At 60.4% G+C, this 27,088-nt stretch overlaps 1 protein-coding gene and 1 long non-coding RNA gene across 9 annotated transcripts; one reads left to right on the plus strand and one right to left on the minus strand.

Annotated features, from left to right (window-relative positions):
* Positions 1-1,272: 1,272 nt before the first annotated feature.
* Positions 1,273-17,753, minus strand: PWWP3A (PWWP domain containing 3A, DNA repair factor). Of its 2 annotated transcripts, none has more exons than XM_072721991.1 (14): positions 17,702-17,753; positions 17,102-17,211; positions 16,477-16,562; positions 15,314-15,384; positions 13,008-13,853; positions 11,985-12,086; positions 9,515-9,585; positions 8,021-8,097; positions 7,329-7,389; positions 5,540-5,615; positions 5,141-5,191; positions 4,411-4,847; positions 2,956-3,044; positions 1,273-1,589 (listed from the first exon to the last, which is right to left on the minus strand). In XM_072721991.1, exons 2-14 carry the CDS (start codon positions 17,156-17,158, stop codon positions 1,535-1,537), a joined length of 2,079 nt encoding a protein of 692 aa, XP_072578092.1. In that variant the 5' UTR covers positions 17,159-17,211; positions 17,702-17,753; the 3' UTR covers positions 1,273-1,534. The 2 variants fall into 2 exon arrangements, with proteins under 2 accessions (XP_072578092.1, XP_072578091.1); XM_072721990.1 differs by having other exon boundaries at positions 13,014-13,853; positions 17,702-17,752.
* A 124-nt stretch (positions 17,754-17,877) lies between these two features.
* On the plus strand, positions 17,878-26,023 carry LOC112935520 (uncharacterized). Of its 7 annotated transcripts, none has more exons than XR_011994547.1 (3): positions 17,878-18,059; positions 18,982-19,105; positions 19,194-26,023. It is a non-coding gene; the product is annotated as an uncharacterized lncRNA (long non-coding RNA). The 7 variants fall into 7 exon arrangements; XR_011994548.1 differs by having other exon boundaries at positions 17,878-18,055; positions 18,982-21,864; positions 22,232-26,023; XR_011994545.1 differs by having other exon boundaries at positions 17,878-18,055.
* Positions 26,024-27,088: the final 1,065 nt, after the last annotated feature.

Consider the following 27,088-nt stretch of genomic DNA (forward strand, 5'->3'; position numbering starts at 1 on the left):
AGTGTGTCCTCCTGAGGCTGCAGAGGCAGCCCGGCTGCACCTGCTTCTCCAGGGCCCCCTCGGGTATGCCCAGCTGACCCCACACTGCCATGCGTGCCCCACGGCCTGAGGGTGAGCCCACCAGGATCCACAGTGGGCCGGCTTGGCCAGGGAAGCGAGTGGGGCTCCAGCAGCAGAGCTGGGGTCCCGCCAGAGCCAAGGGAGGCCGCAGGATGAGCGCAGGCTGGGGCCGTGAGCACAGTAGGGTGGGCCCACCTCAGGCGGAACCTGCCACGGGCTCTCCCAGGAAGGGGCCGGGCCCACGCTGGACACTGGTGGGCTGTCCCCTGTGCAGGAAGAGACCCAACGGCCTGGCTTTGGACTCCGTGGAGGATGGAAACCATTGTCGCTCTCTGGTCTCACCTGCAAGCCTGAGGCACGGTGGCTGCAGGGCCCCCAAGGACAGTGCTCCAGCCCAGGAGCCCCCAGCCTGCCCTCCTGAGCCAGGCCCAGGCCAGGTGCCCCCAGATGACTCTGGGGTTCTCGGCCCTCCATGGAGCCCGGGCCTCTGCTGGCCAGCACCTCCTCAGGGCTCTGCCAGCCAACCTCTCCAAGTCCTTGCTGTGGTGGCTGCTGTGGGGGAGGAGCTGCTGGGGAGGGGGAGGGAGCCCCCAGGTAGCTGACCCGGGGGTCTGGGAATGAACCTCTGCCCCACGAACTTCCTGGACACTGTCCCATCAGCTTACAAGAAAGAATTCATTTGATGGAGGCTCTGACAGGCCCCAGAGTTCCCGGCTCTCCAAAGGCCAGGGTCCTGTGCTGCGGACCCCTGGGCACCGGGGTGACCCACCAGCTGCCTCCCGCCTCCTTTGGGCCCAGGCAGGAACATGAATGCGGCCTCCAGACAAAGGCCTCGCTTCTGCAGGAGCCAGCCCGTGTGACACAGTCCTGTCCCTGACGTTGTGACCTGCAGCTGCACGCACAACGATCGCGGCCACTGTGGGTGGGAGGTCGCAGCCCCCGGGCCGAGCAGGAGCCGCAGAGGCTGGCCAGGGAGACCGCGCTCAGTGCCAGGCCAGACGCAGCCACACACGAACATCCCCACGACGGGCAGGGTGCGCTCGCACGAGACTCGCTGCCCCAGGGGGCCGGGCAGACGCCGTTCTCCCGCATAGGGAGGGGACCTCGGTGCACCGCGAGACATTGAGCAGCCTCGTCCGGCCTCAGGAGCACAGGCACAGGCGAGGGGGCAAACAGAAAACACGCTGTCCTGCAGGAACGCATCCGACAGACTTTCTTAAAACTTCTGTTTAATAGTGGATACAGCGCTTTTTAACATAAAAAACCAAGTGTGCACCTTATATTCAACGATACAGTACAGTCACAGGTAATGATATGCAGCAAATAAAACACGTTTTTGTTTCAAAAACCTTTCAGAAACAATACCTTCCAAAAAAGCCAGGAAAACAGCACCCCCGGATGAGAAGCGAGCACATCCCAGGACCGGCCCTGCAGGCAGCGCTCTCCCGCCACCGACCGCCGCGGCCCTCCAGCGTCAGCACCGCTGACTCCTTTCTTCTAGGAGCTGTTTATCGAATATTTCTTTTTCCCTTCAAAAAATATAAGGAGATAACGTCATTTTAGTAACTCATCACGCCTTAAAATATGAAACAGACCAGCCAGTGCTTCCTGGGGACGGGGTCTCTGTGTGGGGAGACGGAAGGTTCTGGAGATGGTGGTGGGGGTGGTGCGCGGCGGGGTGCGGGTGCTCCGTGCCCTGTGCTGTGCGCTCAGAGACGGTTACGGTGCTGAATTTCACGGTATGTGCTTTTTACCACAGTTAAAAAAAAAAAAAAAAAACTTTTTTAAAGAGAATAAATTATGACATTATCCTCATGGCTACCGGGGAGACACCAAGGGACCCCCAGTAAGAGGAACGGCATTCGCGGCGCTTGGGGAGCCACGGCGACAGGAAGGCGACGGTAACCAAGACCGCGGATTCCGACAGCGGCAAGGCCGCACGGCGCAAGGCTCCGCGGAGACAAGGGAGCAGGCGAGCTCGGTGGGGCCGCAGCGGCCGCCCGCACCGGGGAAGGGCACACCCCTGGCGTCAGGGCAGGCGGCCGCCACCCCGCAGCGAGGAGCAGCGGCAGCGCCCGAGCACAGGAGCGCAGGAGCACCTGCGGGACAGTCCGGCCCGTCCCCGGAGAGCGCGGCGGGGGCCGAGCACGGCGCCAACCCCGCTCCCCCACCAACCACCAACACCGTCCCGAAGCCGTGTCGAGGGACCACCGCGACAGCCGTGGGACGCCCGGGGGCCGCCTGGGAGCCGCTGCCCGGGACCCGTGACAGACAGCGTGCCCGGCGGGCCCCGGAGACCCGGCCTGCAGCCCTAGTTGAGTCTTCAGCCTGTCACTGGCACGCGGGCCCGGCCTGTTCCCAGCGCGGCTGGCAGCGAGCCCAGAGACGGGATTAGGGGCGCGGGGGCGCGGGCCCGGGGCTGACCGCCGGCCGAGACGTCTTGATCACGGCATTCTTCTCCCCGGCTCCCAGCGGCCCGGGCGACTGCGGCGTGTGATCTGTTTTCTCAAACGGCCTCGGCGCTGAGGCGTGGGGCGAAGGCCCGAGACGCAATCGGCGGCGCCGGCTGAGGGTGACCGGCGCGGCGGGCCCGGCACGCGCCCGGGGGCACCTGGAGGACGGCACGTCGGCCGTGGCGCGCCCGGGCTGCGGTCCAGCTGCACCTGCTCGGGTGGCAGGGGGCTCTCCAGGCCCGTCCCCGCCGGCCTCACTGGGTCCTCGGCAAGTGCCGGCCGACAGCTCCCGGCGCCCTCGAGCGCGTGCGGCGCGTCCACCTGCAGCCACCTGGGCCGGCGTGTCGGGGAGGGACCTCCACCGCGGCCACGGGCGCGAGGGAACGCCAGCCCCTCCGCACACACCGCCGCCGCCTTGGGAGCGGCGCCCTGAGCAGCCTACCGGTAGCCGAGGGACGGTCCCCTGAGGTACTTCTCCTCGGCCGTCTTGTAATCCACGGCGTCCACCGCCGCTATCGCGCAGATGATGGCCTGCAAGGGGGCAGAGGGCGCTCAGCCGAGGGCACGGGCCGGGCCACACGGGGAGCTCAGGGCTGCGCGAGGGCCCAGGACGGCTCTGCCTGAAGGGACACTGCCCGTGTCAGTGACCCAGGCTTTTGGATGACACGTGAGAATTCATGTCCCCAGAACCAGAAAAAGGCACAGGACGGAAACCAACAAGCCCACTCGTGAGCATTCCTGAGTTCACTGTTCAAACCACCGGAAAAATACATCATCCGAGCACAGAGCACATCTGACGTTGAGGAACCCTTGTTCGTTTCTTCAGAAGCAGCAGCAGAACCCGGGTCACTTCCGATATGATTTTTTATTTTCTGAATATTTATTCATTTGAGAAGAGGGAGGAGGGGGAGAGTGTACAGGAGGCGCAGAGGCAGAGCGGGAGCCCAACGTGGGGCTTGATCCAGGACCCCGAGACCGTGACATGAGCTATAAAGGCAGATACTTCATGGTTGGAGCCTCCCAGGCACCCCTGGCAAGTGCTTTTAAAGCCCCCCCATGTGGGGACACCCAGGGGCTCAGCGGTAGACGGTCTGCCTTTGGCCCAGGGCATGACCCCAGGGTCCCGGGATCGAGTCCCGCATGGGGCTCCCTGCAGGGAGCCTGCTTCTCCCTCTGCCTGTGTCTCTGCCCCGCCCCCGTCTTTCATTAATAAATAAAATCTTTAAAAAAAATAAAAGCTTAAAAACAAAGAAACAGAGACTTCACGGTCTAGAACAGAGCTCACCCCCTGCCCCCTCCCCGGCACTGCTGACATCAGGCAGGTCAGTTAGGAGGTGACCCGGCACCGTGGGGATCCAGTGGCCTCTGCCCACCCCCGCAAGAACCACAGCCATCCCCACACGGGACCACCCCTTCCTTGAAGACATACACTGGAGCACCCAAGCACGAAAAAAGTGTTTGGGAATTCCCCCCCCAGTTATCTGGGGGAGGGAGCAGGAGATACAGACAGAGGTCACCGATCCAAACGGGCGTCGGGCACAGAGGCTTCCAGACAATACTTTCCCTTTGTACGTATTCGAAAGCTTCTTGTCACAAAAGGAGAGTTTTTGAGTCGGGTAACTCCTCCCGCACACGCTCCTGCCCCCTCGGACCCTGAAAACCAGGGATCCCGTTGTGCTCCCGCCAGCCGAAGCCCGGCTGGGCCTCCGGGGGATCATGACTCCCTTGCCGCTGCCCCATCTGTTCTGCAAAGGTTTCCATGTGCACATGGCTCTCGTGCCCCCGGCCTGAGGTCTCAATACCGAGGCCCCGTCACCCTGCAATAGCCTCGCGGGCGGCCCGGGGCCCTGGCCGCAGCCCCCACCCCACCTGCGGATGGGCTCTGGCCACCACTCACTTCGGGGAGCAGGACATCCAGGATGAACCGGATCCTGTCGCCGTTGACCCGAGCCAGCGTCCTGCTGCCCGTCTCCTGGTAGACGCCCTGCAGGTACTTCACCACCAGGTCCAGCTGCTCCTCGTCCTCCAGGTACGTCTCTACGCATGTCATGTACTGACCCGAACTCAGGAACGTGTTCAACCACCGGGACGGCTTCCTGTTCTTCAGGATGGCCCGCAGGTGGCCCTCGGCGCCCCTGGCTTTCACGATGTATTCCACCAGCTTCTGGTTGGCGCGGTCCCGGGCGGCCCGGGAGCGGTCGGGGAGGACCTTCCTGCAGGGCTGCCTCCTCCCCTGGGGGCTCCCCGCCACAGGCTCCTCGGGGTCCTCCTTGCTCAACTGGGGGAACCTGGTCCCCAAGACGTCCTGCTGAATGGACTTGCGGACGGGATAACCTGCGGGGGAGCGACAGGTCCGTGGACGGCCAGCCTGTGGGGGGGCTCCCTGCGGCCTTCCTTTGCTGCATCACTGGGGGTGGCCCAGGGAGCACCGACACCCCCACCTCCACTCCTTGATGACACAGGGCAACAGGCTACGGGGTGACCATCAGTTCACCCAAAGCTCGGGCGGCAGAGGGCAGTCAGGGCATCCCCAGGGGTCTAGCGTCAGGCTGGGGACAAGGGGCAGCCTACACCCAGGCGCACCCCCTCCCGAGCGTCCCACCCCCAAGAGGACTTGCCGGACTCACTGATGTCGGCAGCGTAGTATTCTAGGAAAGAGCCAGCAAAAGAGCCACAGCCTGCAGAGAAGGCACGAGGACAGCCGTGTCACAGTGTCAGACGTGGCGCCGGAACGGCCCCGCGGGACGCTGGGTCACATGTCTGCCTCGTGTCTGCCCCACCCGGACCCCTGCCCACGAGGGCCGACGGCACACCTACACCAGCGCCGCTGTCCGTGCCACATCCTGGGGGCGGCTACACACCAGCTCGGGCTCACAGCGAAGTCTGCCTTCCGTTCACACGCTGCGTTTCAGCCCTCGCCTGCGTGTCTGCCCACCTCCCTTGCTGGGGCAAGCCTGTCGCGGGCCACAGGCCCACGCTCTGCCCCAACCCAGTCCCCGTGTCCAAGGCCGCACAGCCCCACGTACCGAGCCGGACCCTGTAGTCGGTGATCAAGGAGACGCACCAGCCGATGGCCTGATCGAAGTCCTCCTTGGCCTCGTTCTACAACAAGACGCAGACAGCAGGTGTCAGCAGGAAGCCAGGGGGGCTCTTCCAACCCTTCCTGGTTCCTCGGGTCCTGCGTCCAGACGGCAAGCCCAGGAGACGCCCCCGTGCGGGGCTGCCGCCGCCGCACGTGCAGATGCACACGGAGGCCCAGGGCTGCGGCCGGCGCTGCTCACAGAGCCGTCACGGGGGAGCTGAGCGCTGTGGGGCAGCAGAGCGGGGACCCTAAACAGGAAGGAGGCAAGCATCCCAACGTGGCTGACGGTGCCCGGAGAAGACTTCAAAGTCGTACCAAACAAACCCTTCTAAGAAGAGTCTTTGTGTCCTTGGTTTAGAACGGCGTCGGCTCGGTCGGAAGTACTGTCCTAGGATGGAAGGACGCTACCGGGGGGCAGGCCCAGCTGGGCCTCAAGGTCCTCACCTGCCAACGGAGGACAAGCCCCCGCCGGCCCCGTGAGGACCGGAGCTGGGACGATGGCCCACTGGCCCGATGGATCCCCCCCGCGTCACCACCACCCCAGCCCAGCCCTCCTCCTGTTGTCCAGCACTAGTCCAGCACGCGGCAGGTGCGAGTCGGGGACAGCAGCTGGTGCCGCTCCTCGCTCAGGAAGGCAGAGCTCAGAGCCATGACCCCGACGGCCCTGCCGCCCATCAACACCACCCAGGACAGTCCAAACGGCGGCTCCAGGGGGAGGCGCTCTTGCCACCTCCACGGCCCCTCAGTGACCTAGTGCACCCCACTTCACAGAGGGACCTGACTCTTCTCAGGGAGCAGGAAGTCGGGCAATAGGCATGGTCCCAGTGTCTGGATTACACGAGGCCACACGCCGTCGTTGTCGTAGAACAGAGTTCTTTGTGTGCTTGGAACACAGACCTCAGAGCAAGATTCCTGCCGTCCTGACAAGCCCCCACCCCCACTCTGGGAAAGCTATCCAGATCCCCGAGAACGGCCATGGGGTCAGGGCCGGCCACCGGCTGGAAGGGCGGGCGCCCAGCTGGCGGGCTTGTGCTTGCCACGGCCGGCCCTCTTGCAGAACCGGGCTCTGCTCACGGGCACCCTGATGGGGACAGGGTGCCCAGCGCAGGTGGCTGCTTGGAAGCTGCTGTGAACAGACTCACAGGCGGGGAGCAGGACCGCGTCACAGGGACACGCACGCCAGGGGAAGGAAACAAAGGCCGGGGTCCGATGTGGGTGCCCGCCGTGCTCAGGGCCTTCCCATCAGTCCACCAAGAAGGCTGCCCCATGACTCGAAGCCTGGGGCCCGCTCACCCGGCTGGGACAAGAACGCCCCCGCGCCCCCGCCCCGGGCTGGGTCTGCGGCCTGAGAGCTGTTACACACACACAGCACCTCAGGGCTGAACAGACAGCCGACGAGCGGACACGTGCCTTGTGCCTCATGGGCTCGGCCACTGGCCAGCGGGAAGCCCTCGTGGGGCGCCATCGTGGCCCACGCGGCCGAGCATCTGGGCCCCCCCACACGCGTGCAGGCCTGCTGTGCCCACGCCCTGTGCAGGGGCAGCCTCCGAGCCACCGCGCGCTTCGAGGAGCGGGCCTGCACCCGGGCAAATCATCCTCTGCATTAAAGCCCGACTCCCCGCCTCTGCAATGGGGGTGGCAGGCAACTTCCCAGAAGAAAGAGCTGGAAGCCGGGCCAGCAGACCACAGCCACCCAGGCGGCCGCTTCGCACGGGCACCGACAGTCCACGTACCAGAAGTTCTTGTTTCTCTTTACAGTCAAAGTGCTTCAATCTTTTGAGAGACACGGTGATGCTGGAAGCAGAAAGGGAAGGTTAACGTGAGACAACTACATCTCGTGACCCAAGACGACGTTTTCCTTTCCTCTGATGGAACTAGGAGGGGTGGCGGGGGCCTCTGCCCCACCAGCTGCCGTGGAAACCCCCGAGACGGGGCTGGGGCCACCATGTGACTCACGCACACCCCTGGCCACGTGTGGGAGGTGGAGGCAGCACCCCAGGGCCAGAGGCTCTGAGCTGTGTTTGCAAAGCACCCTTTGAGCAGACAGGCACGTGCGTGTGCATATTCACCCCGGGATTAAGTGGTTAGAACTAACCAAATGGCAAAACAGGTGGAGGCAGGGTCGCCGCTCACAGCACCTGCGACCACCAGAGTGTAGCAGAATTCGTGGAGAACGGGCGGGATCCACTGAGCGTCTGACTGGGCTGCCTTTCAAAGGCAGCAGATAAAGTTTTGAAAACTGGATGGTCTGGGCAGTCCGTTTCAACACAGCCCTGTGTGGATTCCTCCTCCAGGGAGCGGGATCACAGGGGCACGTGAGCCCGACCAGGCCCTGGACCCCAGCCCCCTCCCGACCGTCCCAGCACCCCCGAGCCAGCAGGCCTTCCCCCGGGAGGCATTTGCAGAGAGCAGATGGCTGGGTTACCCTCTTCCTTTTGGGTCCATGTGCCCCTCAATAAAGAGCACGCTGGCTTTCTTATCTCTCCGCCTGACGCTCTTGACCTGTTGGCAAATCCAACAAAATAAAGCATTAAAAACCCCAGAAGAGGTGAGGCTTTTGAAATACCTCCCTGACAAGGTGGCACAAGGCTGGCGTGTGATAAGGAACGCTGCTGGCTGGGGGTGACCAAGGCAAAGCCCACGGGTCAGATACTCTGACACCTCCCTCGTCTGCTTCATGCCCCACTCTCACTGCTCACGTGTGAGCAAGACCAGGCAAGATTTCGCTGTGTTTAATAGAGAACCACACTTACTGCTACCTCTGCACACCTGCGACTCTCCCCTGGCCCGCCCTCATTTTCAATATCAACGTCCTCTATATCAATATTTAGTACGGTACCCACTCGAGTGGTGCTACAATAACCACTTAACACTAGCCCTGAGCAAAGTGAGCTCGGGCAGGTGGGACAAGCCAAGGATAGAGAGGCAGAAGTGCCTGACTCAGAGCAACCTCCTCCCTGCCCGGTGCCCATGTCCCTGCTCAGCTGTAAACCAAGAGTTTGCCCTAGGAACATGCGACCTTGGAGATCCCTTACCGAGCAGGGCCCCCAGGGGAACTGGTAAAAGTAAGGAATGAGGAGAGGTCCAGGAAAAGGGTGACAAACGTGGGTGGACACGAGCGCCCGCCACGAACGAGTACTGAAGGCCGGCCAAGGGACCCCCCGAGTGGTGCTGAGACACTACACAGAGACGCCCACTTCATCTGCACGTCTGCTCAAGCTACACATTATGCCCAGCAACACTGCACAGGTATCAACCCCACCGTCGCTACAGCCAATCTGTCCCATCCAAGGAGGCCAGGCTGCCCTGCTGAGGGTCGGCCTCACGGCGACAAGAGCAGCGTCTCTGGATCCTACTGGTACCGTCCCAATTTTAACATCACTGTCTCTCACTACAAGGTGAAGGCCCACAGCTGGAGCCAGGTTGGAGGGGGATAGAGGAAGACACTGGGTTGAAGAGGGGAAGAGCTGGCCTGCTGCCTTGGCCTAAAAAACAGACAGCCTGCACCGTCCGGGCACACCAAGAAGGCAGAGCCAGGAACCATACGGCGCTGTGGCCCACCCACCGCACACACACGACCAATCCCTACTATACAATCTGAACAATTTAAAAGCTCCCTCAGGAGAAAGTCTGAAGTGCCCGGTATCAGAAGCCAGCAAGGTGCAGACAAGTTCTTAGGCGGGTTTTCCTGAGCCTGCTTGCTCAGGATCGGACCTCGGAGCCTTAGGCTCAACTACACCAAAATGATTGAACTCCCCTTACTCAAGTCAACGTCTCCAAAAACCCTGCTTAGAATGTTCATCCCAGCACTGGTTTTTCCCAGTAAAGAAATTTCCTGGGGTCCAGCTGACCCGAACGGGGGGCGAGTGAGCAGAAGTGCGGGGCCTGCAGCCAGGTGCCGGAGGCCACCGGTGCTTACCACTGCCGGCCAGAACGGATATTTCTGGTGTTTAAGCCAGACCAGCATTCCAACTTCAAAGGAGCGTGGTTCTAGAATTAAAAAGAAAGACAAAAAGACGAACAGCAAGTCAGATCTGCATCACGCACCAAATGCAACAACTGAAGAAACTGCAACCGTCAGACGGCATTTAAACCTAATGCTCTCATCAGAAGCCCCGACTTTTGAAAGGTAGCCTGGCAACAACGCTGGCACCTGAGTGCCGGGCCTGTGCGTGCTGCTGAGCGGACACAAGCAGCCCTGGTCAACTGCATACCACCATTGCCCCTATGGTGTAAATCTCAAATTATTCCAGATTAAAGTATTTAAAAAAGTAAAATATTTTTTAAAAAGAGTGTAGCGCAGGGGCGCCTGGGTGGCTCCTTTGGTGAAGCATCTGCCTTTGGCTCAGGTCATGACCCCAGGGTCCCGGGACGGAGCCCGGCATCGGGCTCCCTGCGCAGCGAGGAGCCTGCTTCTCCCTCTCCTCCTGCTTGTGCTTTCTGTTTAAAAAAAAAAAAAAAAAAAAAAAAGTGTGGCACAAAAGCCCCAACAAAAGAACCAACTTCCCAGGAAATTCAGTCTGAAAAACTGGGCTTTATCTTAAAAGGGGGAAAAAAAAAACACCCATTACTAAAATCATCTGGTAATGAATTTATGAAAAAAATTTAACAAGATTTCCAACCAAACACAAAACTCCAAAACAGATCACTTAAATGTTGAAACAATCAGCTAACAAAACCTCGCAGACATGAGGCTGCTTTTCCAAGCAGAACCAAGACGAGCCCTGTTCCAGCAGTGCCCCGGCGGCCGGCGAGGCGAGGCAGGTCTGCAGACGGGCGAGCGCCCGCAGAGTGAGCAAAGGACCATCATCCATCTGGTGAGAAGCGTTTGGTTTTTAAGAGAAGCGTCAGGGCCCCGTGAGGACAAAGAGGTCACGGGTAAGGCCTCCACAGACATCAGGCTGCGGGGGGGGGGGGGGGCAAGACAAAATCAAACGGGAAGCAAAACACCAGGGGGATTCGAAGATTCGAATGCACACCTTGGTTTCACCTGCCCCTCCAGCCCTGCCGGCAGCAGCTGGGAGGAAAATCCCCTTCCGGGAGAAGCTGGGGGACCCTTCTCCAGCCGAGCAAGTCCAGCTACTGGGAACTGAGCCTGCAGAGCTTTCCCAAAGGTACACACCAGGCACACCGGGGCCCTACAAGGCGTGCATCACTCTAGGTACCTGATGGCCAGGGAGGGCTCGGTAAGGAATAAGCAGTCCCGCAAAGAAATAAGACCGTGAGCCAGTGTAAACCGTGTCGGGGTTATCACTGAGGCACAAAGAGGCCAACGCACAAGTGTGAGCACGCTGATAGACCAGCCCGCAGTCGGCGGAGGGACGAGTCCCAGGGGCACGCCCTGCTCACAGTGCCGGCATCGGCCCCCTGAGGCACAGGGGTTCACCCTTGGAGATGAGGCCCCCTTTCCATGCACTGTTTTTGCCACATCTTGTGAATCTATAATTATTTCATGATGAAAATGCTAAAAAAACGCCACACTGGGATGCCTGGGTGGCTCAGTGGTTAAGTGTCTGCCCTCAGCTCAGGGAACGACCCCGGGGTCCCAGGACTGAGTCCCCCATTGGGTTCCCAGCAGGAAGTCTGCTTCTCCCTCTGCTTGTGTCTCTGCCTCTCTCTTGGTGCCTTTCATGGATAAATAAATCAAATCTTAAAAAAAAAAAAAAAAAAAACACCACCAGACTATGTTAAAAACAAATGGTCAGGGACACCCAGGTGGATCAGTGGTTGAGCGTCTGCCTTTGACTCAGGGCGTGACCCTGGGGTCCCAGGATTGAGTCCCGCATTGGGGTCCCCACAGGGAGCCTGCTTCTCCCTCTGCCTGCATCTCTGCCTCTCATGAATAAATAAAATCTTAAAAAAAAAAAAATAGTCAATGGGAAAGTCTAAAGACAAAATTCATTCTCAGTGATGTAGCCCATGACACAGAATAACTTGCTGCCGGCTGTTGGTCCGGGATCTGGGTCATCCTCCTGCAAAGAGGGCCGGGGGGCTCGGACTGCACATGTGGGAGGGGGTCCCAGAGCCCCGATGCCCCGGGCCCGACAGCCGTCCCCAAAGATGCGGAGGTAGCACCAAGCCACACCCGAATGGTGGCGACAGGACCCAGCTCTCCACCCGGCTGTCCTGCCTTCCCACGGAGGGGACAGGACAACACATAATGGGGGCAGCGTGCTGGCAGGGAGGGCTGGCCACTCTCCTCCCAGGGAGGCCCTCTTCCCTTTGTGTGATTACCCTTTAGACGAAGGACAGAAAACACAGCACTTCTGAAGTTGTCTGTTCAGCAGAAGGAAAATGAAGCGGCGACAGGCCTTTAGCTGAAGCCGCCTCTGCCCAGGGCTCACCACAGGCGGACGCACACGCTCCTCGGGCTGCTTCTCGAGACTTACCGTGATATAAGAGGATTCTGGGTGGCTCCTCATCATCCTCATCTTCCTCCAGGATGGAGTGAATGGGATTAAACTCCATGGAGTCTCCGGAGGACTGTCGGTCTGCCAATGATGGTAGGTTAGACTTTCACTATCACCATCTCGGGAGCTCAGCCCAAGGAATGTTTATTCCATGATACGGGGCCGTTAACAAAGATAAAAGATCCCGAGTCACAGACTCACACCGCCAGATTCTTATCAGGTACAGTCTGATTAAAGTGCCCTCTGCTCGAGAGACAACTAAAGGAGGGGCAAAGAGGGCGAGGGACCCAGGCTGCCGCGTCTAGACGCGAGGCGAGTGCACAAAGCAGCGACCTAAGCAAGCCGAGGGGACAAGGGTGGGGAGAACAACTTCTAGGGCCCACGCAGCGCTGGGGACACGGGGACAGGGTGCGACTCATTCCCCGCAGCCTCTGCACCTGCTGGGACACGGAGTTCAAACACATGAAGCTTAAACTCCGGGCAGAAGCCCGAGCCCGCGTGTGGCCAGCCCGTCTGGAGGAACCGAACCCCACAGAAACGAACAGCCCTCAGTCAGCATCCCGAGTAGGGGGGAGATGGCGTCGTGCAAATGCAAAGAGCCACAGGGCAGGACTTCAACCACAAAAGTAGGTCTCCACGGGCACCTCGAAAAAGTCGGGAGCCTTCTGAGCGAGTTAATCACTCCCAAGACTCCTGCCCGCTCAGGGGGAGGCTGCCGTGCTGCTGCGCCGCTCCCCATCAGAGCCGTCCTGGGGCCGCGGCCCCCAGGCTCATGCCCCACGGCCTCTCTCGTTCAGAACAAAAAACGACATGAGGATTCGGGACTAGTTGGAAGTAATCACGGTGGGAGACCCGAGAGGAAAGGAACCAGGCAACCTCTGCTCTGCCAGTATTTTGATACGATCTCATTAAGAGCAGGTCGAAAAACACGAGTGCCTGACCCGCGGCGGCCACGGGAACCCAAATCCACCCCGCCAGCACAAGCGACTCTCGGCCACAGACCTTTACCTTCCTCCACCAGGATGTGAAGATTTGTCTCCTCTGTGGAAGCACAGGGGGCAGGCAGGCCGAGTTTGGCAGCGCTGCGCAGAGTCATGCGTCCCCGGGGCCCCTGCCTGGGGCATGGTGCTGCCCCCGGCTCCAGCTGTGTGGCGGGCAGCCTCTGGCTGCCATCTGGGCAGGGCCGCTTGGCAGGGCGGCCTCGGGCATCTGGGCAGGCTGGGCGCCCCGGGGCCGGGAGCACCGCAGGGCCACACCATGGCAAACCCGGGTCTTCCCCTTTGGCGCACAAACCCTTCTCCCTAACTCTGGGAGGTGAGCCCGAGGTTGGCAGGCTCTTGCTCTCTTTTTTGCCATCTCCCTCCGAGAGCGAAGGTGCTCTCTGACACAGGCTGGGCTCCTGCGCTAGATTTCTTCCCCTTTTACTTGGGGTTGTCCGACTTCTGCAGCACGTTCTCGATCCACCACCATCCTGAGAACCACCTCTGGCTGAGGGGACCACCAAGGCTTGGAGGCTTCCACTTTTCCCGAGCTCCTTCTTGTGGTCCACTTTGCCCTTGGGGTCCTTTCGGCAGGTGGGTGAACCCGACAGCCTTGGGTGTACACGGTCCCTCCTCTGAGGTCCAGAACTGCTCGGCACATCTTCCCGGAGACAAGAAGAGCCGGGGTCACAGAGTGAGGAGGCCAGTTCTGTGGGCTTCTCTCGTGAGGACAGAGCAGTTCTTTCTTCCCTTGAAGAGCTTTCTGGAGGCAAACCGGTTCTCTGGTTCAAAACATCCAAAGCCACTCGGAGTGAGCGTCTGTAGGCCAGCTCCTCCAGGGGTTCAGCAGGAACCTCACCCTGGGACGCTGCAAGGATGGGAAGCAAACAAAGCCTGGTGAGACCAGACGCTGCCGTCAGGGCATGGCCACCTAGGGCTGACTCGGTCTTTCGCACCTGAAGGGAGGACTGACCCCTCTCAGCTACAGCTTTCCCAAAGGGGGACAAGGCCACAAAACAACAGCTATTGTCCAAAGCTGCGGGGCTCCGCTTTTCTAAAAACAAACTGACTGACCCCAACCTGATCGGGTTAGAGATAAATCCCTCCAGGTCACAAAAAAATACTGCCAGCAAAATGTACTCAGACGCTTCCTAAATCCTCCCAGCCTCGCAGCTTCAACTTCAATCAGGCTCAATAAAAAGCCTTGCCAACTCCATAAAGAACTCTGCCGGCAACGTGTTCTTGGGTGGCGGCGGGGGCGAGGGCCAGACGATGAAAGGGACCCATTGTGGGCTGCTGGATTTTCCGTACTTCTGTGCAAGGGCGTTTCGGAGCCAGAAAAGAGCATCACGGGCCTGGAGATTGCAGCCTGACCTCCTGGCTGCCACGGCCGTGTTTACTCATCCGACACACAGACCCGGCACCGTTTATGTGAAGGAGGTGACGGGTGCACTATCGCAACTCAGCGGGTAGGGCACCTCCATCAGCAGCCTTTTCCCTGCTTACTGGTAAAGGCCCTACGGACCAGCAGCCCCCGATGCGACCCGGGCAGAGGACGTGGAGCGTCCGAGAGGCGGCGGCTGACGCTGCCTAAGGTGCCCGCTGGATGCCACGTGCACCAAAAGCGGTTTTTCCAAACATGTAGGAAAACGGACTCTGGTTTAGGAACGCCACGGAAAGACTCCTGGTCGATCTTTCCACGAAACTAACAGCTCACGGCACAGGGAGTATGTGTCCCCGCTGGAGCGCAAGGTCCTCCTGCTTAGTTAGGTCTGTCAGGCTGCCACCAGGTAAGGGCACAGCCAGCCCTGGCTGCGCAGAGCTCGGCCCTCCCTCCAACCGAGGAAAAGCAAAGGAGCTGGGGGGCAGTGTTCCATCTCCAACCAGCCTCACCCCACGGGGGGAGCGCCGGCAGACGATGGGCACCCGCCAACAAAGCTGGTCACGTAGCCCTTTCTCCCCGGAGCTCAGCTATGGAATTTAAACATAGAACTCGCTGCTCAAACCCTGGGCAGAGAACGAACCAAATCCAAAACCCACTTTTACAGCCTTACTGTGGGACCGGGGGCGGGGGGGGGGGGTGGACAGCATCTTCCGCCCTCGCCTCACGGAGGCAAATACACACTGGAGGCCACGAGTGTGACCAGAGGTCCCAATGCTTGCGAGTGACCACAATGGCAGTCGACAACAGGATCAGTTCTGGGGTAAATTCTGCAAAGGTCTAAGAAAATAGATCCCTTTCCTTCTCCTTCGGCTCAGGGTCACCTGCAGAGCAGGGTCTTTCCGTCTCCCACACCATCCCTTTGTCGCTTAGGGATGTGCTCTTACCCAGGGAGGAAGCGATCCGTTCGATGTGTGCCGTCTTCAGGATTTCCACTTCTGTGCTTCTCACCTCAATTCTGCAGGGACAGAAACACCCGTTATCCGCTGCCAGCCAAGGCCACAGAGACGTTTTCAAACATGTTTTTCTTTAGATAACAAAAGAATTAGATTCATTTTCTTCCTTCTCAACCTTCTACTTTAACCAAAAGTCACAGCTTGAGGTTAGAGGCAGCAAGGACCCTGGTGAATGTGGCTTTTTACCCCCCCTTTTAAGACAGAAAAGGTTGGTTGGATTTAAGAATAAAAATGAATTCAAATTGTGACTTTTATGAGGCAAATCCTACTTTCAACTGTACAAATAACTCCTTTGTTAGATTTTCAGAGTAGATGATAATGTCACTAAAACCTGTTTACAGCCCAGCAGGTGTGTTTTAGTTTAAAAGGATGTGCTTTCCTTTTAAACTCGAGCATTCAATTACCTTCCCAGCCGCAGGGAAAGTGTGAGCTGGGAACTAAGTGAGTTTAGGAGGCCGCTCTGAAGAGGGACGGGGACCTGGGGAGGCTGGAAGTGGAGCTGACGAGGTTTTACTCTTTTTGAATTGGGAATTCTTCCCTTAGACACAGCAATACCACAATCATACGTGATCTGGGCATTTTAATCATCCCGAGTAATATTATGTCCTTCCATCTCCGGGTAAGCAAGAGCGAGAGAGTAATGCGCTTCCACACGATCATGTGTTTGCCTTTTGAATGCTAAACAGTAGCATCTTACTAGATGGACAGGCTGAAACATCAAACATTTCAAAATTGATGGCCTGTCACTCAAGTTTCTGAGAAAAAGACACACAAACCCGTGGGAAGGAAACATCCCTACGTGAACCCCCAACAAGTTTCCCCTGAGTATAACTTATATGTATTCAATTCCTATACCGATCTCTCACACTGAGTATACATCATACAGACCTTCAACTTCCAAACAGACGTTAAAAAAAAAAAAAAATCCATTTTCCTTTTAAGGTTATCATGAGCACAACTCTGTTACAGTAACTGAAAAATTAATAAGACCTTAAAAGCAAATTCACCTTCGGGGGAGGTGTGTGCAGTATCAGAAATCCGACTCAGAAAAAAAAAAAAAAATAATAATATCAAGAAACCCCACAACACTTAACTTTTCATCTAGGGAGAGTATCTGAACGCTTAGGAAAACTCCTTTTTTTCTCTTATTTTTGGTGGACGTCTCAGTTCTGGCCAACACCTACATTAAAGGGGAAAAAAATTGTTACTGAGACGGAACGGTTAACAGAAAAAAAAAAAAAAAAACAAATCTATGAGCCTACGGATGCAAACGCAGCAGGTGATTCTTAAAACCTACAACCCCGGGGGACTCCAGCAACCTCCTGTCCAAACCTGTACTTGGAAGATGGGGAAACCGAGGCACAAGAGGTCAGAGGCGGGCCGGGCAGCAGGCCCGGCTGTGCCTTGCAGTTGGGCACGCTCCCCCACTGCTTGCTGGAAGGTGTCCCCAAGGCACTGCCCTGATTTACTGTCGCAGGGCTGCCTTCCAGATACTCCCTCGAGCGACACGTGCCCGCGCCTTAAGGCCGAGCCTGCTGTCTACTTTCTGTGCACGGGCCAGACCAGGCGCTACTTCTGGAAGCCAAGCCCTGCAAGCACCAGGCCAGACACCCGGCTAAGCGGGGGCAGAGGAGCGGTGCAAGTGCCGGGGCTCCTAGGTCTCCCCGGATGCAGTGTCCGTGTCCCCCCGGGTCGCAATCGCGGCGGGACGGCTGTCACCTTGGCAGGCCACAGGCGCTGCTCCCACCTGCACAGCACATACTGGGCGTCCGTCATGACGGGGACGCATGTGGCACTAGCGGGCGCCGGCAGCTCCGACGCGGGGTGCCCTGCAACACAAGGGCACGGGGTGCACGGGGTCAGGGGTCAGGCGGGGCGGTGGGGCCCCCGCAGGCCCGACGCCCGCAAACGGCTCCTCCGCGGCCCCAACGCCCGGCTCGCACCGCCCCCCGCGAGGGCTGGACCGCGGGGCCCTCGAAGGACGGGGACAGCTGCACGCCCGAGCTCCGGGCCGCCGCCCACAGGCACCACGGGGGGGTCCAGGCCCGGGGGGTGCACGCGGCGGGGCCCGGCGGGGGGGCGCCCGCGGCAGGCTCGGCTCGGCTCGCGCCCGGGGCCTCCGCGGCTCGCCCCTCCCCCCAGGCCCGGCGCCGCCGCCTCGGCCCCCGCCCCCGGCCCGCGGGGCGCAGCCCACAGGGCTCCCGGGCGCCCGGCCTCCGCAGCGCGGCGTCCCCGAGCCCCGCGCGGAGGCCGAGGAGGCCGCGGGGGCCTAACGGCGTCTGCACCCGCGCCCTCCCCGCCGCCGCCGCCCGCGCTCACCGCCTCCGCCGCCGCCGCCGCCGCCCCCCGCGGCCCGGGGGCGGGGCCAGCCTCGCGGCGCCCTCAAGCCCCACCCCCGCCGCCGACCAATGGGGCGCGCGGACCCGGCCCGGCCCCGCCCCTTCCGCCCGGGCGGCCGTGCGCGGGCTTGACTGACAGGCGCTGGGCGGGCGGGCGCGCGGCTGATTGACGGGCGCCGGGCGGGCGCGAAGCCGGGGGGCGCCTCGGGGCGCTGGCACCCCGCCTCCGGGCGGCGCGGCCGGGAGAACCTTCCAGGCCTCCCAGGACCTCGGGGGCCCGAGGCGCCACGTGTTGCCGCGGTGCCCACGCGGAGCCGCTGCGCGCAGCCCGGAGGCAGGTAGCGGCGCCCGGGCTCGCGGCTCCGCGGGCGCCTCGCCTCTCCCCGGCCTACGGCCCGGCGGGCGTCGGCGGCCCCAGCCCCTCGGCCAGGCGCGGGGGGGCCCTGACGGCGGGGGGAGGGGGCTCGGAGGGCGGGGGGGCTCGGAGGGCGGGGGGAGGGGGGCTCGGAGGGCGCGGGGGGGCTCGGAGGGCGGGGGGAGGGGGGCTCGCAGGGCGCGGGGGGGGCTCGGAGGGCGGGGGGAGGGGGGCGCGGGGAGGGCGCGGGGGGCTCGGCGGGCGGGGGGAGGGGGGCGCGGGGAGGGCGCGGCGGCGAGCCCAGGGCAGGGGCGGGGCAGAGCGGAGGGCCAGGGCCAGAGAGGGGGCCCGGGGGGCGGGCAGTCGGCGTCCCCGGAACCGCGCTGCCCGCAGGGGGGCGCTGGGCCGTTCAGCCTCTGGCTCGCGGGTGTAGACGCCGTTTGCGGGTGTGGGCCGCGGGGCGCCGCCGGCTTCGGACCGGCGCGCTCTGAGTTGGGGGAGCTTGCAGGACGGCGGTGAGCGCGCCTTGGGGCGGCCCTGGGGGCTGCGGGTCCGGCGGCGGCCCCTCAGCGGGCAGGTGCACCCAGCGCAGCCCTGGATGGGGCGTTTGTGACAGCAGCGCGACCTCCTCGGTGCCCGCCCCCGGGTGCCCGGCCTCCCCTGGCGGAAGTGCCGCGCTCGAGTCCCCGAGTCCCGAGTGCCCGTGGGCGGGCCGGGGTCGCCCAGCTGCCCGGAGGCCGGTGTGGGCGCGGGTGAGCACTGCCAGCGCGGGGAGGGCTCCACCTGCGGCCGCCCCCGAGGTCCCCGGAGGTCCCGCCGGATCCGCGCTGCTGCCCAAGTGAGCCTCCAGGTCGGTGTGGCCTCGGGGCTCTGGGCCTGCTCACGCTGCCCCACCACTGCTTCAGGGGCTGCGGGGACCCGAGGACGCCTGCTGCGGGAGCTCAGTCCGAAGGAGGTGGAGGATCCAGTAGCAACAGCAAGCCTCGGGCGCTTCACGGTTAGCTTCTCAGATGGCAGGAACCGTGGCAGGTGGGTGTCCCCTTACCAGTCACCTTGGTCATCTCCCTCCCTGCGTCAAAGCACAAGCCTGTTACCCAAAGCGGTTGTTGGTTCACAGCTCTGCAGCCTGGCCTGGGGTCACCCCGGTCCTTCCGCCTTCCCCCAGCTGCCACCTGGTGCTGGACTGCGCTGGCGTCCGCTGGCTGGCGGGTCTGCTGGAGCTCGTGCACTCAGGGCTCCTCCGGCCTCCCCGGGGTGGCTCCACACGCTTGCTTCCACGGGGTCGCCGGCTTCTGACGTGGCTGCTTAGGGTTCCCAAGAGCACAGCCCGTTCTACAGACGTGGAACCTGGGAGAGAAGAGCGTGGATTCGCTTGTCCAAGGCAGAGCTGGGATTTCTTTTTAAGGCTTTATGTTTATTTGACAAAGAGGAGCATGAGCAGGGAGAAGGGCAGAGGAAGAAGCTGACTCCCCGATGAGCAGGGGGCCCCACTCAGGGCTTGGTCCTAGGACCCCGAGCCTAGCACGTGAGGTGAAAGCAGGCCTGAGACCGACTGAGCCACCCAGGCACCCCCGGAACTGAGATTTGAAACAGGAAGTCTAGCTCCAGAGTCCAGACTGTTAACAATTGTAGAACACGGGTTCTGACAAAGCTATTACAGGAGAAGTTCAGGAAACCACAACGGTAATAGGCCGTTTTGTTTGTGGCTGGGACTACGGGGTGGTGGGGTTCAAGGAAATGACATTTAGCCTGAAAACCCAGTATCTGGATAGCCTGGGGACTGGGAGAGAATTTTCTGAGCTTAGGAGGCCGTGGAAAGGCCCTGGGGTGGAAGGCCCTACTTGTCACAGAAGTTAAGTGATGCCTGGTGAGGCCGGGAGCAAGGGGGCAGGGAGCACACCTTGAGGCTTAACTGTTCTCTAGGAGGAGTTTTTGCTTCTAATTTATTGTTTTACCTTAGAGTAATTACAGATTCACAGAAGTTTGCAGAAGTGGTCCAGAGAGGAATGTCGTAGCTGTTCCTCTGTTTACCCCCGTGGTTTATTTTGTGCATCTGAGATCCGGCGTCAAAACCAAGATGCTGACATGATTCGGTGGCATGTGGAGCTACGTACCCACCAGCCTAGTCAAGATACAGGGCATCCCCATGTCCACAGAGCACTCCCTCAGCTACCCCCGGTAGACACCCCCGGCGCCCCTGCCATCCCTCATCCCTGGGGGCCGCAGATCCCTGCTCCGTCTCTGATTCCGAGAAGGCTCCCCGATTGCAACCGTATAGCACGTAGCCTTCGGAGCCCTCTTCCTACTCACGAAACTCCAGGGAGGCGTTGGGATTCTCACATGCACTGGGAGTGCCTTCCTCCTTGTCCAAGTAGCGTGCCACACTCTGCTTGTGCCAGATAACCGGCCTTTTCTAAGGTCCCTAATATAGCTTCCTGGCACGAGAGTGTGGGCATTTTGGGTATTCTTGTGGCCCATGCAGGGGATCAAGGAAGACGGGAGGACGTGGCCTAAACGCTGGCAAAGCGCGACTGCCCTACGTTCCCAGATCCAGACATTCCCACGCAGCTATTCCTAGCTGCAGGCAGGCTGGGAAAGTTGTCTTTATTCTAGGAGCCACCTTCCCACTCACAGGGGAGGTTCTGCTACTCGGAAGAGAAGGGACATGGGAGGACAGCTAGACCCTGCCAGCAGAAGCTGTCCCCATCTCACCCCACAGGCGGCTGAGGATTCACTGGGCCCTTGCCTGAGTGTCTTATATGGTGCCTGGCACCCCCCAGCTGGGGCCCTGGTGGGCACAGAGGCGGGTACTGTGGGGTGGACAGAAGACCTAAATCCTGGGGCTGGCTCTGCTCCTTAGGCACATCGCCGGCATCTCAGTTGACCCACTGTGAATTGGGGAGACCACGTTGGGTATCTCTCCTGCGATCCTGCTCCTCTTACCTGTGAGCACTGTGGCAGAGGAGGGTGGTTTGTTCTCCACCCAGCCTGGGGGAGAAGCCTGGCCTTCCATCCAGTGTCTGTGGTGCGCGGAGCCAGGTGGGGGGGCTCCGAGGGGTGAGGGTGACTGAGGTGGGCAGATGCCTCCCTGTGGGGCTGCCTAGTGGACTGTGCCGGGAAGCCCTGTGCAGACCAGAGCAGGGTCTGTTCTCAGGACTCTTACCCCAAGGCATGGGGAAGGCTGCTGCTATGACTCTGGGGGGCTGAATAAACCCCAGAGAAGGGCCCCCGCACATCTTGGTCTCTCCTGCCAAGACTTCAGGTGTCGCGGCCACACCACCGGCTCTCATTCTACCTGCGTCCTGGCGCAGGCTCTCACCTGCTCCGTGTCTTTGACATTGCAGGGGGCAGAAGGCATAGACAGTCCCCGAAGGCTCACAACCTTGGGCTATGCCCTCCCCTTGAGCGTGAGTAGAACTTATGCCGGGGTCAGTGTCACGTCTCTGGTTATGTGTGGTGGAGGTGAAAGGGTTTTTTGGTTGGAAGTAAGGTTGCTAATCAGTTGATCTTTAGTTCATGAAAAAAGAAATTATCTTGATGGACCTGACTTATTCCAGGGAGCCCTTTAGAAGAGGGACTGGGGTCCTCCTGAGGTCACAGGGACTGACCTATGGCCACGGAGAAGTGGGACATCGCGGAAAGGAATTGTGCCAAGTACCCTGTGAGCTTGGAGGGGCCCCCCCGAGGGGCAGCACGAGCCCAGCCAGCACCTGGATCGCCACCCAGCCGCGTGCTCCCTGGCTCCCAGCCCACAGAAAGCGGGACACGAGGGGTGTCGTGCTAAGCCTGTAAGTTGGCGATCACTTACTACGTTGCAGTAGAAAAGCAGCATGGTGCCCCTCCGTCCGCCACGGCGGAGTCCCCGCATCCTCTGTCCACACTCTTCTCGGGCCCCCCTGCCTTCCAGAGGCCCAGTTCCAGGTTCAGCTCCCACATGGAACCCTCCCTGGGAGCCGGTGGCTGGTCCCCACCTACAGCGTGGTGGTCCCTGGTGCGGTTGCTGGCAGTTTAGTTGTCCCTCCCACCAGGACACAGGGTGACTTGCACTTCCTGCCACGCAGCGCGCACATAGCCATGACATCGGGAGCCCGGGTGCAGTGGCCAGTGGCCATTTGCCCTCCTCTCCTTCCTGCCCCCCCCCCCCCCCCGCCCAAGGCCAGGCCCAAGAGCAAGAGGACGGTGACACAGTGGAGCCCCGCCAACCACGGGGACGAGGGGACGATCGGTGTAGGAGGTCCTAGGGCTGCTGTAACAAAGTGGCGTAACCTGGTGGCTGAAAACAATAGGCAGTTAGGATCCCGTGCTTCTGGAGACGTTGGGACCAGGCGCGGCGGGACTGGTCCCTGCAGGGGCCCTGAGGGAACGGCTGTCCACGCCCGTGCCCCGCTCCTGGGGGCGCTGGCAGCCCTGGGCTTGCGGACACAGCCCTGCTCTCTGCCTCCAGCGTCACATGGACGCCTTTCCTCCTGTGTCCAGCTCCTCTCGTAGGGACACCCGTCATCGGCGTCGCAGCCCACCGTACGCCAGTATAGTCTCGCTGAACCGTTGGCAAACTTCTGCTGGGTTCCGAGGTTCTCGGTGCACCTGATGTTAGGGGGGACGCTGTACAGTGCCGTCCCCGTGGGGCGGGAGGAATGACCCTGTGTCGCTCACCGATGCCGAGCTGCGGGGTGTTCCTTACGTCATGTCACGTTGCTGACTTACCCCGTGCGTGCCTGTCCTCGCCCAGGCACGGCCCTGCCGGCAGGAGATGGCATGGCGCTCGTACGGGCTGCAGAATGGACTTTACCAGCTGCACCAGGGCACGTCTTAGGGACGCACGCGGCCTTGTTTACAAAAATCCCCTAATTAGTACCAGGGAGCGGTCGGGGAGGCACTTAGGGTGTGAGGCGAAAGGCCACGTGGGGAAGCCGCCGAGCTCAGCATGAGGACAGGACAGGAGCCACGAGAGGAGGGGTCACCCGGGAAGGCAGACAGCAGGTGGACGTCACCACCCACCAGCACCCCGCTCGGGGGCCCCTGAGCCGTCGAACGGAAGTTGGCCAGACCCTCCCTGGGCAGAGCTGCCCCACTGAGGCAGCGGACAAGCTGCAGGCCAGCTGCCGGGTGTGCCGTGGAGCCAGGCCGCGTGGACATGGACGTGGGGGCCGGAAGGCGCCTGCGTGCGAGGAGCCGAGGAGCACACGCTCCCAGGTAGAGCAGCCCGCGGCCTGTAGTCCTGACCATGCCTGACACTGGCCGGTGGGCGCAGGGCCGCCCCGGAGGACTCCATCACGTTCCCGGGCCTCGCTGGGTTACCTTGGGCCGGCGTCACTTCATTATTGTCTTAGAAAAAAGATGACCAGGGGATCCCTGGGTGGCGCAGCGGTTTGGCACCTGCCTTTGGCCCAGGGCGGGATCCTGGAGACCTGGGATCGAATCCCACGTCGGGCTCCCTGCATGGAGCCTGCTTCTCCCTCTGTGTCTCTGCTCTTCTTTCTTTCTCTCTCTCTCTCTATCATGAATAAATAAATAAATAAAATTTTAAAAAAGAAAGAAAGACAAAAGGTGACCAAAAGGTAAAATACTTCTAAAGCATCGACGTGATGCTTCCATGATCTGGGACTGGCCCCCGCCGGCCCCTGGGGCTCATGTAGCGCCGCTGAGCCGACAGCCGCGTGCCACAGCGCTGACCCCCTGCCAGGGGCGGGCTGCCCCACGTCAGCTGGCGGGGCCCAGGCGGCAGACGCGGCCTGCAGGGCCTGCTGCTGGCGCCGCCGATGGCTCTGAAGAAGCCGCGTGCCCCTCGGCACTGATGGCAGTTGTGGCGCTAGGTGGCTCTGATGCCACAGAGAGGACCCCCACACACTGCCACCGTCTGTGGCCTTCCCAGGCAGCATCGCTCGTCCCCACCCACTCGATGCCGGGAGCACCCCGATCGTGGTGATCACAGCCGACCCCGGATGTTGCCCAGCGTTGCCTGGAGGCCAGGTCACCCCCGGCGAGGCCCGTGGCCACAGACCATGGCATCCCTGCCATCCTTCCTGGAGGTAGCGTCAGATGGGTTGGGGTGTCCCCAGGGGTGTCCTCGGGACAGGCGTGGCCCTGGCACCCGGCCCCGGCTGGTGTGTGAAAAATGAAAGCCCTTGCAGCAGGCGGCGTCTCCAGACGTGCCCCTGCCCCTGATGGTGGCTGGTGCGCCACGCGGGAGGAGCCCAGGGCCCCGCCGTCCCCCCTCTCCTGACTTTCTGAATCTGGTTTTGGCGACCAGCGTGGTTTACCTTCCCTCCCGCGGCCCCTGCACCTCCGGAACCAGCCGTGGGCGTTTAGCGTGTTCGTGGCCAGTCCCCCCGGGGCTGGGGACACGGGGCCATCGCAGGGGCTGTCCTCTGGGATGTGTGTGGGACGACCGCGTCGAGGTGAGATGGGAATGGCCAGCTTGGGGCGCCGGCCCGACTCTGCACAGAACGAGGATCGGGTCACGTCTCTGTTGCTTCCCTGGGGCTGTTGTAACAAAAATCCCACCAACTTACCGTCTCCTAGTTCGGGAAGCAGGAGTCCAAACTGAGGGTGACGGGGCCGTGCTCCCTCCGGAGGCCCCTGGGGAGGATCTTTCCTGCTCTTGCAGCCTCTCCTGGCTTTGGTGTCTCCTGGTTTAGACGCCGTCGTTGCTCCGTGTGTCCGTATCCAGATCCCCTTCATCTGCGAGGCACACCCCTCGGGTCTAGGGCCGTCCCAGTCCGGCACACCCGGCCTGAGCTAAGGACATCTGCAGAGACCCCGTTCCAAGTACGGCCCATCCGCAGGGCTTCCACGTCGAGGGAGGCACGGCCACCCAATAAAAACATCACAGTTGGGGATCCCTGGGTGGCGCAGCGATTTGGCGCCTGCCTTTGGCTCAGGGCGCGATCCTGGAGACCCGGGATCGAGTCCCACATCAGGCTCCCGGTGCATGGAGCCTGCTTCTCCCTCTGCCTGTGTCTCTGCCTCTCTCTCTCTCTCTCTGTGTGACCATCATAAATAATAAATTAAAAAAAAAATTAAAAAAAAAAAAACATCACAGTTAAGGTCCTCACCGCACTACCTGGGGGTCGGTGGTGTTAGCAGCACCCTCCGACCTTACGTTTCCCAGGGGAAAATACGGGATGGAATTGTTAGATAACGTAAGAGGGGCAGATTCCCGGGGACGTACGACGTACGGAGCAAGTGCTCCTTAGATCATGAGCTTCGTCGGTCGTTTAGTCTGATTTAGTCCGACTGTTACATCCTAGGAATATATTTGTTATATATATAAATTTCAACAGCAACTAGGTGCTGTGTATTTTCATCTAGTAAATTTAGCACCCCTGTTCAGTAACTGGATTTCTAGAGTTTTCTCCAAAGGGGCAAATGGAACTTCTGGGAACGTTATGTTGATTTCGCTCTTGCTGCAAGAACTTTCCATAGGCACCAGTTGGGGCCTGTGGTGATTGATGAGGATCCGTTCAACAGCGCGTGTATGAGTGTGTGCACACAGGGCTCCAGGAACTGAAGAAAACTGGTTGTGAGTTCCGTATTTTGTTTATTTTTTATTTTTTTAAGATTTTATTCATTTATTCATGATAGAGGGAGAGAGGCAGAGGCAGAAGCAGGCTCCATGCAGGGAGCCCGATGCAGGACTCGATCCCGGGACCCCAGGATCACGCCCTGAGCCGAAGGCAGGCACTAAACCGCTGAGCCGCCCAGGGATCCCCATGACTTCCATATTTTAAAATATGATAAGGCTCCTTGGGTGGCTCAGTCGGTTGAGTGTCTGACTCTTGATTTCGGCTCAGGGCGTGATCTCAGGGTTTTGGGATCGAGCCCCACGTGGGGCTCTGCTCGGTGAGGAGTCCGCTGGAGGATTCTCTACCTCTTCCCCCCACCCCACCCCCCTGCTCACACGTGTGCACTGTCTCTAAAAATAAATAAAATATTTTTTAAAAAACATACTGGCTCTCCTTTTTTGTAGTCAAACATTTAGAACTAATTTTATTGTAGGTTTATGCTGGTGACATTCACATATGACACAACGCGCCCGTTTAAAGTATGCAGTTCAGTGATACTTATTTTTCACTATGTTGTGTAGCCACTACTGTGTCTACTTCTAGAACATTCCATCACCCAAAAAGAAGCCCCGTCCCCATCAATATTCACTGCCCCCCCCACCTGTTCCCCAGCCCCCACGGGCCCCCTCCCCATCCTTGGAGGAGCCTGTTACGCACGTGTCACACACGTGGACTCACACCTTGTGGGGCCTCCTGTGTCTGGCTCCCTCCCCGAGCATCATGGGCTCGGGGTCGGTCCCCGGGGCAGCGGGTGTCAGTGCTCCGGTGCTTTTCATAGCCCAGTAATGGCCTTGGGTGTGGTGTGAGAAGCTAAAATGGTCGTGAAAAGCTACCCATATCCCAATTCCTGGAACCTATGAATGTTTAGCAGAAAAGGAATTTTTAGATGTGGTTAAATTAAGGATCTTGATGGGAGGTGATCCTGGATCATCTGAGTGGCCCAGCATCGCAGGGGCCCAGATAAGAGGGAGGCAGGACTTTGACACACGTAAGGGAGAAGCCACATGAAGCTGGAGGACAAGGCTGGAGCAATGAGGCCGCAGGCCAAGGGACACCCGGGCCCCCAGGAGCTGAGACAGGCAGGACGGCCCTCCCCGGAGCCTGCGGAGGGACTGTGGCCCTGCGCTCTTGACCCAGTGAAAGTGGCTCGGGCCTTCTGACCTTAGTATGCCGCGTAAATCTGTTCTAACCACCGGCCGCGTGTGCACTTAAACCTGTTGGCACCGCCGTTTCGCGCTGCCTGTGTTCTCCAAACCTATATGCCGAGGTCCTAATTCGCAGAATGTGACTGTATGTGGGTATAGGTATTTAAAGAGATTATTTAGAACGAGGTCCCACATGACTGGTGTCCTTGTAAGATTAGGACGTGGGAGGCCCCGTGAGGACACGGGCAGGAGATGGCAGTGTGCACGCTGAGGGGCGAGGCCTCGGGGAACCTCGATGTCAG

The sequence above is a fragment of the Vulpes vulpes genome, chromosome 9 (assembly GCF_048418805.1).
Source record: "Vulpes vulpes isolate BD-2025 chromosome 9, VulVul3, whole genome shotgun sequence".
NCBI lineage: Eukaryota > Metazoa > Chordata > Mammalia > Carnivora > Canidae > Vulpes > Vulpes vulpes.

Excerpts from the sequence above, each read along its gene's own strand:
- PWWP3A (XM_072721991.1), bottom strand. The coding sequence starts at position 17,158 with ATGACGGACGCCCAGTATGTGCTGTGCAGGTGGGAGCAGCGCCTGTGG. Across the intron at positions 13,854-15,313 it reads ACGGATCGCTTCCTCCCTGG|CGTCCCAGGGTGAGGTTCCT; the intron begins GTAAGAGCACAT and ends CCATCCTTGCAG. Across the intron at positions 12,087-13,007 it reads CCTGGTGGAGGAAGGTAAAG|ACCGACAGTCCTCCGGAGAC; the intron begins GTCTGTGGCCGA and ends CATCATTGGCAG.